This window comes from Sparus aurata, chromosome 1, assembly GCF_900880675.1.
Source record: "Sparus aurata chromosome 1, fSpaAur1.1, whole genome shotgun sequence".
Taxonomy (NCBI): Eukaryota; Metazoa; Chordata; class Actinopteri; order Spariformes; family Sparidae; genus Sparus; species Sparus aurata.
Window position 1 is genome coordinate 6,245,146 of NC_044187.1, and position 13,278 is coordinate 6,258,423.

A 13,278-nucleotide genomic window follows, 5' to 3' on the forward strand; every position below is an offset into this window, starting at 1 on the left:
AGGTATGTCAGTTAATATCTTGCTCAGGTCATCACAACTTACCACAGGTAAAAACAGAAGCCGTATTTTAATCTTCATTCGTGTTAAAACTGTTTCTAGTCATTTTAACTCGTAGTTATCTTAACTTTCAGTCACTTGAACAGCAACTGTACTCACCAACTGACAGTTAATCAACGTCTACATTTCTGTTATACACACGTCACATTAGAGCTGCGCGACTGTTCTTTGACCTCTGACCTCGTCAAACGGTACTGCCGTTAATTTGTCTCTTACGTCTGACGTCATGGCTTGAAACGTTGACTGAGTAGTTCAGGGAGCCTCGGAAAGCCCAGCATCGTCAGTTAAAGGAAATCAAATCATGAAAACGAGCCTTGATTACACAAAAATACTTATATTCCCATGGTAAGTCGTGAAATTAAGATTTAAAAATGTAGAAATTGTGAGAAAAAAGTATCAATTATCAGATAAAAAAACTCAAGTCATGAGACAAAGTCACAATAATGGGATAGATAGTTACAATTATGAGATAAAAATGAAAGTGGTGGGTCACTGAAGCCCAGTTTCAATCATCTGTCCACTCTAAGACATTATGTTAAGAGATGTTTAATGATGTGTATAAAGGTCACCTTGCAGGTATGGTCTGATATATCAAATAAATCTGGCACAGTTCACCAATCAATCAATCAATTCAGTAAGTATGATACTTTATTGATCTCCAGGGTAAAATAAACATGTTACAGAAGCACAAGAGTCAGACTGAGAGTTTTGGAAAAACAACCAAATCGCACAAATATGTTGAAACTTTTTTATGTAGCATCTGTATTATATGTTTCTTAAGGTAAAACTTAAAATTGTATTACGTGGCAACACTGTGCTATAGGTCTGATAAGGTTTAGGCAAAAAGAACACTTCTTAGGGTTCAGAAAAGATCACGTTTGGAAATGTCCAAATTCTAAAAATGTATTGGTTTCGGGCTTACAAATGCTCAAACACCACCACATTACCCTCCACTTCCTGATATGACAGTCTGTTCATAAACAGGTAATATGAACATGATATGACGCGTATTGTAGAGATGTCGATATAGTCGGTATGACACAAATTTCAGGATATGCAGAAACGTAAAATGCCAACATTTTATTCTGACGACCGAGCTGCAGGAAAACAGATAAAGAACTTTTAATTTTACAATTAATATATATAAAAAAAAAATAATGTGACGTAACATTAGCCAGCTACTGAGACATCAGTGATCTAGTAGCAACAGTTTCATGGAGTTATTATAACTAAGGTTTAGGAACTTGACCACGCCACCACGCCACGCCGATCCGCCACCCAGGTTCAGCCAATCCAACCACCTGTGTCTCATCAACATAACCACCCACATCTCATCAAAACACCTGTGCCTCATTAACTCAACCACCTGCTCTCCCTGACCCAATCACACATGAAATCTATATAGGCAAGCCTAACCAGTTCTCTCCCGTTCGTCCCAAGTTCTTATAACCCTTCCCCCCAGACCCTCTCCTTCTCCATTATCCTCTCACAGAACTGCCAGCAGTCTAGCCTTCGACATTGACACTCAACGGGAAGAAGATCCTCCAGATCAGGAACCCAGGCCATCCCAGCACAAGAACCACGGGGAGATGATGAAGCCACGCCGACCAAGACGTGCGCCCATTGAGACGTACCCCCACTCTGAGTCTCAACCTCCCGGTTCCTAGACGGTCCAGCTAATCTGCGCCCCACTCAAACTCCCTCTTCATCCACCGACCTCGACCCTTCCCTTTCTTCAGCCATCAACCTCGACCCCCCTCTTCCCATCCCTTTCCAAAATCTTCTACCAATTCAATAAACTATCTTGACATCAAATTGTGGCGTGGTCTTGTTCGTGAAAAGCTGGTTATAAAGAAAAGTACAATAATACATTGAAACAGCAGAGAGTTGTGATAACCCTCAGTTTGAAGTGTGCCTCTGAAAAAAGAACCTCAGTTTGCAGAGATCTTTGTTGGACTTCTCTGTCCCAACAAGACTCAGGACACACTACTGTAGATGTGAACACACAAAACAGAGGAAGGGCTAAGTGGTCGGGGCCAAGGGGTGTATTGGGATCAGGACTGTCACAATATAAGATTGTAACAACACAATTATCGGGACCCAAATAATGATATTACCACAATATCTATAGAGAATATGGAAACAATAATGCAAGTGTAGGGAGGTGGAGAGAGAGCCTCTTACCATAACTGTACTAATGTGTACAAAAACAACAATTACACTCAACCAGTGTTAAGGTGCATTATCACCACCTACCACGACAAAGTGGGAAGGGAAAGAAACAGAAAGAGGAAATTTATTATTTACAAGCTGCTATCATATTTATAATATTAACACTATTAGTATTTCATCTTTAAATATCCTGATTATTGTCAATATCGTTATACTGTGACTCTTCTAATTGAGATTGGGTCTTAGACTCCTACAGTTTGGTCTGAGAGTAACTCAAAGTATTTAATCCCTATCATGAACTCCAACACCTGAGAGGCATCACATCACCTGTTGTACAACTACTTCAGGTGTGTTTTGGAGACCTGAAGTTGTCAGAGAGTAATTCAAAGATAAAATATAAAAGTTCACTAAATATTTAACTTTCATTCATCAGGTTGCAGTAAAAAGCTTGTTACAAGTTATATTTACAATTAAATGGATAATAAAGTCATAAAATACTTCACACATTCTTCCACTAAGCTGAAGACTGGTGTATGTTTAGTTCATAAATCTGAGCTTCTCTAAGATATATAATTGTCTCTATTGCATATTCCTGCTTTAATACAAATGTTGAGAAACAGAAATATCAGATCATAAATGCAGGTCAGCAGGTTTTGTTGACGGTGCTGTACAACACAGCTGGATCCTCTGCAGCTCCCTGACCTCTGGCTCTGAGAAGAAAAAAAAGATATTGCATGAAATAAAACAATTCTCATCCCAACAGTGATAATAATAAAGACAGATCAGATGTATTTTTTAAAGTTGAGTCATTTTAATGTTGCACAGTGTTCCTGTATGAAGAGCTGCTCACCTCGGGGCGGTACTGGCACTGTTATATCTGACAGCAGCGTACTCGACTTCCTGTTGCTCCACGTGTCTTCCAGGCTGAGCTGGTCTGATGTTGGAGTACAGATTATCTGCCTGGTTGTTGGAGAAGTGGACGCTGGCGTAATGAAAGTCGTCCTGCTCCTCTGGCTGTCTCTGCTCAGGTAGACATAAACAGAATTACTTTCAGCTGCATATTTTGTATCAGTCTTTCATTTGAACAGTGCATTCTTGCAGAGGATTGAAACCAGGATGAAAACAGCTGAAGCAGAAGCAGCTGTGGTAATAATGGAACTAATATCCCTGTTGTCAAAAGTGCAACATGAAGTCCTCCTCTGTCAGATGAGTTTTCTAGAAACCCTTAAAGACACTGAGTGACTCAGCAGTATGAATAAACAGGAGCCATACTGGGTTTTATGTCTTCTACAGTTAAATACAGAACTATCCTCACCTGTTCCCTGTCGTCTGGTCTCTCTTCAGCCTCAGTAGATTCCCTGGAAGCCCTCTTTTTCCTGGTTAGAAAAGTTAATTAAAACATAAACAAATAGTAAATTGCAGTGATTGAACATTCAGTGATTCAGTAGAACAGAACTGCTCACCTGATCCACAGGAAGACAGAGAGGGATATGATAGCCAGGAGAACGACAGTGATTGTTCCAGCAGCCACTGATTTCCATGATCCTAAGAAATGGTGATTAAAAGAAAACAGACAGTTAATCAGAGTGTTACAGCATGTTTTGTTCTGTTAGTCCCATAGAGTGATGTATGATAAAACAAGGGGACAAAACAAAGATATCCTGGATAAAAGTGCATGTCTGCGTATTAAATCAATGAATGTCCTGCTCAGTATAGGTGGACTATCTGTCAGGCTGTGGACACATGTAGTATAGTACATGACATAGAGATTAGATTGAAACATAAACTCCACAGTGCCCTCTGCCAGACAAAACATGTAACACACAGTTTCTGAATTACATTGGATTACATCCCTGACATAATGTCAATAAACTGATATGGTTAAATATTTTGACCAAGGAGGTATTTGAGTCCAAATGTACAATTTAGTTCAAGTGAAAACAACCATGTCATGTTTCACTGCTGTAGATGCACAGGAGTAAAATGAGTATGTCAGATTTTCTCAGTCGAGGTCTAAAGAAGCCAATAGGACAGTATCATCTGTGTACAACAATACACCATCCTAACAAACCAATAAATGGGCAGTTTTCACAGCTGGGCTCAACACTGACATTATTTCCACATGTAATATGAGCAGGAGAGATCACAAGACAAAAGCCAACAGTCACATTGGGTGTGTTTGGCGGGAGCCCAACAAGAAAGACAAACTCTCACTCTGAGTGCACAGGGAGTTAAGACTCTCAAGAAACAATAACTGTACTCGAAACTGCAGCAGGACACCCACAGAAACATCAGGGAACACGTTCTTTAACATTTTAAAGGTAGAAACATGTAAACAAGATTATTATATTCCTATGAGCCCTTCATTATGTACCAGAGTACAAAAACTCTGAACACTGTTTCAACTGAAGAACCTCTTTCCTGCCTCCTAACCAGAAGATGTGACTGTCAGGTTAAGAAGCTCACAGAGTGCTTCTTCTCCTACAGTATCCCCAGGTGAGGTCAAATATTTTCTGCTCTTACTGAAAAAAGATGTCTGTAACTTTTTTTTTTTTTTTTTTTTTGATGTACTATTATAATCCCAAATTGGGAAATTCTTTTTTCCACTCACATTACACACAGGTGTAATGTGACACATTACACAGTGTCGAGGAGATGAGCGAAGGGGCAGCCACACATGCTACAGCGCCCAATGAGCAGTGTTAGGGGCCGGTGCCTTGCTCAGGGGCACCTCGGCAATGCCCAGGATGTGAACCAGCACTCTCCAACTGCCGGTCCACATCATTCTTTTTTTGGACTTGAACTGGCGACCTTCAAGTCCCCAAGCCAAGTCCCTACGGACTGAATCAATAACTCACCTGCCACAGTCAGATGTACGGTGGTTTTGTTTCTTCCTCTTCTGTTCTGGGCTTCACAGTAATAATTCCCACTGTGTTCAGCTCTGAAGTCAGTGATGGTGAAGATCTGTCCTGATGCTTTTGGTGAGTCTTCATTCTCCTTGTACCAGGTGTATTTAGCTGCTGGGTTAGCATCACTGCTACAGGTCAGAGTCACTGAACTGCCCTCCACTATCTCAGCAGAGGGACTCACTGACACAGAGGGAAGCTTTGGAGCATCTGGAGGAGATTTAAAGAGACTCATGTCATTCACATCAGATGAAGGCTTTGTCATATTTACATTTTGGATTAAGATCATGTGTTGTGTGAACAGAAACTTGTGTTTTGCCTTTTTAGACCTCTCGTCTTTCAACCTACACAAATAGACCACAGTTCCCAGTAAATTCTCATTATATCTGGACATATGTGTGTAAACATGTGAAGCAGGTTCACTGTGGCTACAAGTCATATGTCTCTTAACGCTGAGTCAGCAGGACACCAGAGCTGCTTATATTTTGTACTCACACTGGACATCGACTGATACAGACGAGGACATGATCTCTCCATACTGATTCTCAGACTTGCAGGAGTAGTTCCCTCTGTCCTCAGAGCTGATGGAGGAGAAATGATAGATGCCGGTCTGTCCTCGAAGCAGTTTTTGTTTCTCCATGAACCAGGTGTAATTAGCTGCTGGGTTAGCATCACTGCTACAGGTCAGAGTCACTGAACTGCCCTCCACTATCTCAGCAGAGGGACTCACTGACACAGAGGGAAGCTTTGGAGCATCTGGAGGAGATATGAACATATTTAACATTAATTTTGTATTGTAGATGAGATTTCACAGTGAAACTGGATATTTAATTGTTTATTTTATGTGATATGATATTCTTGGTTAGCAGAAGCCACAAAATTTTACATTTCCTTTGCTGCATTCAGAGCTTCCTCTACATTGTTGTCCTGCAGTGAATTTGTGGTACAAACTAATGATGTAGGTTCTGTAATCTAATCACTTTCTACAATACTAAATAAGTTGTAAAGTTGCCATGTAATCAAATCCAGTCAGCAAGTTTGTTTTCATGTATCTGGTGAAACAAACTACTAATATATGAACATCATTCCTCAGAGACAGAGTTGATAACAGGACTCTGGACACATTAGATGTTGGATGTGTATTTATGTGTGGCAGCATCTGAAACTTTAGAGGTGGTTTTCTGGATCAATGAACATCTGTGCAGATCTGGAAACAGTTTGTAAATCAAACATCATTTCATCATCTACTGTAGCTGCTCAGTGAACAACAGCAGCAGACTGTGAAGGTGAAACAGGCAGAGCTGGAGAAAGTGCACCATCAGCAAAACACCTGACTGGGTTATAACAATTCAAAAAGTCATTAGTTGATTTAAATCAGCTGCGTTTTACTCACACATCACATTAATATAGATGTATTTAGACACCTTCCCCCACAGCTCGTTCTCAGCTGTACAGTAATACTCTCCAGAGTCAGAGGACTGGATGGAGCTGAAGACAAGCTGTGGTTCTTTACTGAGAGGATGAAAGTCTGGATCTCCATTCTTCTTGTACCAGGTGTAATTAGCTGCTGGGTTAGCATCACTGCTACAGGTCAGAGTCACTGAACTGCCCTCCACTATCTCAGCAGAGGGATTCACTGACACAGAGGGAAGCTTTGGAGCATCTGGAGGAGAAAACATGAACACATTTTACATTTAATTTAAATATGTGTGTTGGCATTAGGGATCCACATCAGAGAAACTAAAGCTAGTTCATCTTACTTTTAATTCAAATTGAAAACATAAAGCACACAAAGACTCAAAATTGTCTCACAGTTCATCAGTGCTGAAGGCAGCAGATCAATGAAATGATCCTGGTTCAGAGTCTTTGGACAGTTTCATGTTTACTCATCAACTCTCTTTTCACAGGTTGGTAAAAGAACATGAGTGGAAAGAATGAAGTGAGATACTTCATTGTCTTTATTCATGTTGTGTGAACTAACTAGAATGAAAACAGTTAAAACCTGAAACCATCAAGTGTTTTGTGTCAGAAATTAGAGACTGGTTAATAACAAATTTATAAATAAAAGAGTCAACAAAAGATACGAACAGATAAACATGTAATCACTGTGAGGTTTTTCGGTTTAATTTTGCAGACAGACAATGAAAGATTTTTATGCATCATGTCTACAATCTCATGGGGCTGTGATTTGGTTGTCACCCAGTTCTGCACAATGAATCACCTAATACCACTGAATTACATGTAGTTATACCATGGTCTGGGGGAATACTCGATTCTGATTGGCTGCAGGGTGTCCATTAACCCCTGATATATGGACACCTACTAAGTAGTTCCAGTCAAATTGACTGTTCGCCGCTGTAAATCAATGCGCTAGCTGGCGTATATCAAATCTGAATATTTTATTTCCAACACTGAGTCCGTCAGTCCATCATTGTCTTATCCTCTGAACACCACAGGGTGGCGACTGTAACACACAAGCTTCAGAAAGTTCACTTCCTCTCTAGACTTACTCTCTCATCCCGTTCGCTGTTCAACTCTCTGCTTCAGGCTGCGGCCACAGTAACGTTACACACGGCCGGTCATTTGTTCGTGAAAATCTTGATATTGATTTGGGGACAATGACATGACTGGTTAGTTAGCTAGTCTTGTTGTTAAACATACTGTCTAATTATATTTACTGTTTGTCAACCGTACGCAATGTTATTGACTTAGAATCTTGCTAGCATAGCGTTAGCTTTCTGGCTCATCGCTGAGCGGACTAGAATATCTCCCGTTGCCAAGTCGTATCTATGGTCCGTCCTATTTACTGGAGGAGTGAACAACGTTTCTGTTGCATAAGAATCTTACTGGAGGGAAATGATTGTTCCAGGTATTAATCAAACCCTCAGGCGTTAGCGGGTAAACTTAGTTATGGCTTGTGAAAAACTTTATATTTTGATTGTAAAACGCATGGAAATATAAATGAATGGTCTTAATTTATTTTCTTTGGCAAGTGACCATGGTATAAGCGGAATAATGCCCTTCGAGGTGTCCATAAACAAGAATTAATGGACATTCAATCCATTAATTCTTAGGCCTCTGCGTCGTCCATTAATTCCTGTTTATGGACACCTCGTCGGGCATTGTCCCTTGCTTAAGGTCCAGTACAACAGGTCGGCTCAAAAGGCTCCACCAGGTGTTATTTCAGTGGACGACTGTAAGTAAACTCACACAGTGGAGGAGAGCGGCAGTTCTCATGTCCTTCTACAGCACAGGAAAAGCTGTCTGTAGGAGTGAAGTAGTCTGAATAATAAGAAGATGTTTGTCCCTGAATGATCCGTCCATTCTTGTACCAGACGTAGTGAAGAGGACCAGGTAGAATACAACTGCTGTGACACTTCAGCTCTGCCCAGAGTTCAGAGGGAGAGGCCTGTAAGCTGTTCACCCTCACCTGCAGATCTGAATAAGAAACAGAAGCTTCATTTATACTGAATGTCAACAAACACACACACACACAAACACACACACACACAAACACACACACACACACACACACACAGATAACTTAAGAAATATTCAGATGAAAATGTTACCTTTGACAGTCAAAGTGACTCCAGGTGAACCAGAATATTTCCCACCTTCTTGGTTTGTTATGAATCTGAACTTGTACTCAGCTGAGTCGCTCTCTCTCAGGTCTGTGATTCTCAGATTGCAGTTGTTGTTAACACAGTTATACTGCACACGACTTGAATACTCTGGGTCTGTTTTCAGATCCACATGTTCATTTCCATTCATTTTAGCAAACCAGAATGTTTCCTTAACTGTAGTGTCATGGTTATTGAATCTGGATGGGTATGTGTAGGTGCAGCTCATGTCCACTGTTGATCCTTTTAAGGCACAGATCTCAGTAGAGCTGTAAGTCACTCCCCAGCCATCCTGACCCTGTATCACTGTAACACAGAGAATATCAGAAAACACAATGACACTGAATAACTTCAGTTAACAATCAGTTAATAAGACAAAAGTGATCAAACTACCAAAATGTGGAGGAAAGGTAACATGGACGTGTTTCTAAATCCTCGATTATCAGACTAATTACTGTCATCAACAGTTCTTAATCATGCGTCAACAAAAAGTCGTCCACACAGAAAATTTATAAAAACATATTTTACACACTTTTCTGAGATGTTGAAGAAAAGTTGTACAAAATACTCATGTTACTCCACCCACATGTTAACTTCCCTTTAATAGGCACTTTCTAACTAATGCTTTAAATAAATAACACTTTATGACCTTTGTATGTTATTTCTGAATGACACCAGGATGAACACAAACAAAGGAAGAGTGGAAGATGTGAACATGCTTTCTACAGTTAAACTCAGTGTGCACCCATTCTGAAGGTGCAGTGAAGTGAACAGGAATGTATTGAACCTGTGACCTTTAATGCAGTTTACTGACCAGGATAAGAGGAGAAATATTATTGATCAGAGTCTGTGCTGTTCTTGGTCAGTTCTCTCTGTTCACTCTGTGATCAGGATGCTGCTGAGTGTGAAAACTACAAAAATAAAAGCAGAACACTGAGGTGTCAAACTGCTTCAAGCAGCTATGACAGAAAGATACGCTGTCTGCATATAGCATGGAAACATCACACTGACGTCAGACAGCACTAACAGAACTAGCAGGGAGTGGTGCGGATGTACGATCATTTACAAGAAGTACAGTCAGTTTTTGGGGTTTTACTGTGAGAACAATATCCCTCCAAAAAACTTCACTGTGATAAAAGTAGCTGCAGATACAAACTAATCGTCCTCCACATGAGCTGCTGCTTCTGCAGCCAGGGTCGACTTTAGAACACATTAAACAGGAAGAGAAGGGAAAAGTTCTGAAAACCCAAAATATTCTCAGTTTACAGCGTGTAAAAGTGCTGAGCACACAGCTACTTCATGCAAAAGTCCAGATTCCCTCTTTAAATGCAGTAAATGTAACTGTACCTGACACAGAGAGAAGGAAGACGACAAATCCACTCACTGCTGCAGTTAAACTCATATCTGCTCCTCTGATCTCTCTGTGAGGTTTCAGAGACAATAAAACATGTCAGCAGATAAAATAATGATGCACACAGGAGGTTTACAGTATCAGTCACATCTACAAACAATTCTACTTACAATGAAGACGGACGTCGTCTTGAAAGAAGCCGTTCCTCAGTCGTCAGTGAGCAGAAGTCAGATATCAGGCTCTTAAACGACTACGTTTCCTTCCTCTTCAGGTTATTAGCATACATGGCGTGCCAAGTGCGAGCCAACACCCACATTGTACTGAAGTTGTCTTGTCTTGCAAAGTATACAATCAATACTAAATGCAGTATGGGATGCATTAAGTCACATTTTTGATTGTAAATATTTACAGCTGCCCTCTACAGTTCATCTCTCTGTGCTCTGAGGCAGGATGTCACACAGTCTGCAGGTGTAGTGAAGGAACAGGAATGCATTGTACCTGTGAACCACGAGGCAGTTTGACTGAAGAGGATGAAGAGCAGAGGGTTCATTATAAGAGAGGATGGAGAATGACATGTTGTTGCTGTTTCCTGGTCTGTTTCTTCTCTGTTCACTCTGCAGTCAGGTTGCTGCAGTGTGCAGAGAAAAGCAGAACACTGAGCCGAGAGAAACTCCCTCATCTGTTAGTGTTAACAGCACATGAACATGTGACACACATAGTTCAAGAAGACTGGTAGGATCTGATGAGGACACACAACGGTTTCTAATGACTTTGGCTCATTTAGGTGGTTCAGATTGATAAACTGTGCAGAGATGTCCAACATGTAGATTTGGATAAAAAACAACAAAAACAAATAACAAAGTGTCACCTAACATTTGAAAAAAACAGCCAAACATCACAATGTGCAGAAAAACAGAACAAAACTACCTGCATGGCTACACACCACTGAAGGTAAGAGAGAAAGTGTCTTTTTGTAATTTGGGTGAACTGACCCTTTAAAGCAGACAGAGGAGGAAGCACTCACAGTGATGAAGCCTGAATGTGCCACACTTAAACTTCCCCACTAGAGGGCAGTGAACCATCAGAGATACTGAATCAGGAGCATCCTGACGCTGTCTTCATCGCCGCTGACGACTTTAATCACAACAACTTAAAGACTGTATTCTCTAACCATTAACATGTGGACATTCCCTCCCATGATAAGAACACACTGGATCATGTTTACAGCAGTATACGCAGTGCCTACAGGGCCGCACCCCACCCACACTTTGGACACTCGGACCACATCTCTTTGTTCCTGTATCCAGCACACAGACAAAGGCTGAAACAGACAAACCCTGTGACTAAACAAGTCAAACTCTGGACCCCGGACACTGAGAGCATCCTGCAGGACTGTTATACTTGGACAGACTGGGATGTGTTTAAAGCTGCAGCCACTCTGGAGGACTCTTCTGTCAGCATACAGGACTATGCTGACTATGTGACTGGGTATATTAGCACTTGTGTCGACAACATCATGCCCACCATACAAGTCAAGAAGTTTCAGACCAGAAGCCCTGGAGTAACAGTCAGGTACATCACATGCTGCTTGACTGCTCTCTTGTATTTAAATCAGGCAATGAGACGGAGTACAAAGCTGCAAAGTATGGACCGGAAAAAGCCATCACAGCAGCCAAAAGGCAGCACAGAGAGAAGCTGGACGGCTTCTATTCCACTGCTGACTCCGGCCTACAGCACATCACCGACTACAGGACCACCACCAGCACCTCAACACCTTTTACACCTGCTTCAAGACCTCCAGCCACACCACAGAGAGGAGGCACTCACACACCAGGACCCCCCAACCAACCATCTCATCAGTCCAGGTACACAGAGTCCTGAGGAACATCAACCCCAACAAGGCAGCTGGACCAGGCAACGAGCTGGCTGATGTTCTCACCTCCATTTTCAACCTTTCACTCAGCCAGAGCATCATTCCCTCCTGCTTCAAGACCACAACCATCGTCCCCCTCCCCAAGAAGAGCCCACCCACCTGCCTGAATGATTACAGGCCAGTAGCACTCACTCCAATCATTAAGAAGTGTTTTGAGAGAGTGGTGCTGACCCACATTCAGAGCAGCATACCAGACCCACTGGACTCCTGCAATACCCCTACTGGCCCAGCAGGTCCACCTCAGATGTTATCGCTGCTGTTCTGCTCTACTCCCTCTCCCACCTGGAAAATAAACTCCTACATCAGGACGCTCTTTGTGGACTACAGATCTGCCTTCAACACAGTCATCCCCCACAAACTCACCGACAAACTGTCTACACTTGGTCTGCACCGCATCATCTGTGACTGGCTGCTAAACTTTCTGACTGGCAGGACCCAGTCTGTCAGGATTGGAACTAGGACTTCAGCCAGCATCATCACAAACATTGGCACTCCACAGGGATGCGTCCTCAGCCCCTTCCTCTACACCATAATGGTGAACCATAAAGAATCATTAAACTGTGGCACATTTAATTCTTATGGGCACAAAATAATAATAATAATAATAATACATTTTATTTGTACAGCGCTTTTACAGCTCTCAAAGACGCTTTACATAAAACCAAAAACAGAGGAAAAATACATAGAGAAATAAATAAAAAGTACATGTAAGGACAAACAAACAATATGCAAGTAACTGTGTGTGTTTGTGATTACAAAAAAAAATGATTGATGGGGGGCACAAGAAGATAGCTATTATTGCAGGTTAAAAGCAGATTTAAAAAGGTGGGTCTTGAGTAATGATTTGAAGGTGGATGGGTTAGAACAGTCACGGATGTGTTTGGGGAGGGCGTTCCAGAGGGAGGGGGCGGCTATGGAAAAGGCTCTGTCGCCCCAGGTGCGGTGCTTGGTCCTGAGCGGGTGTGAGAGGAGGTTAGCGTCGGATGATCGGAGGTTGCGGGTTGGAGTGTGGTGGTGGAGCAAGTCTGTGAGGTAGGAAGGGGCCTGGTTATGTAGGGCTTTGTGGGTGAGGAGGAGGAGCTTGAAGTTGATTCGATATGGGATAGGGAGCCAGTGTAAGTGTTGTAGAACAGGGGTGATGTGTTCGTGGGAGCGGGTGTGGGTAAGGAGGCGGGCAGCTGAGTTTTGAATGTACTGAAGTTTGTTGAGAACCTTGGATGATGAGCCATAGAGGAT

General features: G+C 41.8%; 1 protein-coding gene and 1 long non-coding RNA gene across 2 annotated transcripts in view; both read right to left on the bottom strand.

Annotated features, from left to right (window-relative positions):
* LOC115587194 (B-cell receptor CD22-like) overlaps positions 1-10,768 on the bottom strand; it is a 64,201-nt gene extending 53,433 nt beyond the window's left edge. The window contains exons 1-6 of the mRNA XM_030426886.1: positions 10,608-10,768; positions 10,101-10,179; positions 8,708-9,056; positions 8,346-8,573; positions 6,529-6,798; positions 5,631-5,891 (exon numbers count right to left, since the gene is read on the bottom strand). Of these exons, the coding sequence (XP_030282746.1) occupies positions 5,631-5,891; positions 6,529-6,798; positions 8,346-8,573; positions 8,708-9,056; positions 10,101-10,179; positions 10,608-10,684 (1,264 nt within the window). The 5' untranslated portion in view covers positions 10,685-10,768. The remainder of the gene's footprint in view (positions 1-5,630; positions 5,892-6,528; positions 6,799-8,345; positions 8,574-8,707; positions 9,057-10,100; positions 10,180-10,607) is intronic.
* Positions 3,232-5,234, bottom strand: LOC115587854 (uncharacterized). Its single transcript, XR_003985201.1, has 4 exons — positions 5,088-5,234; positions 3,693-3,774; positions 3,545-3,605; positions 3,232-3,249 (listed from the first exon to the last, which is right to left on the bottom strand). It is a non-coding gene; the product is annotated as an uncharacterized LOC115587854 (long non-coding RNA).
* Positions 10,769-13,278: the final 2,510 nt, after the last annotated feature.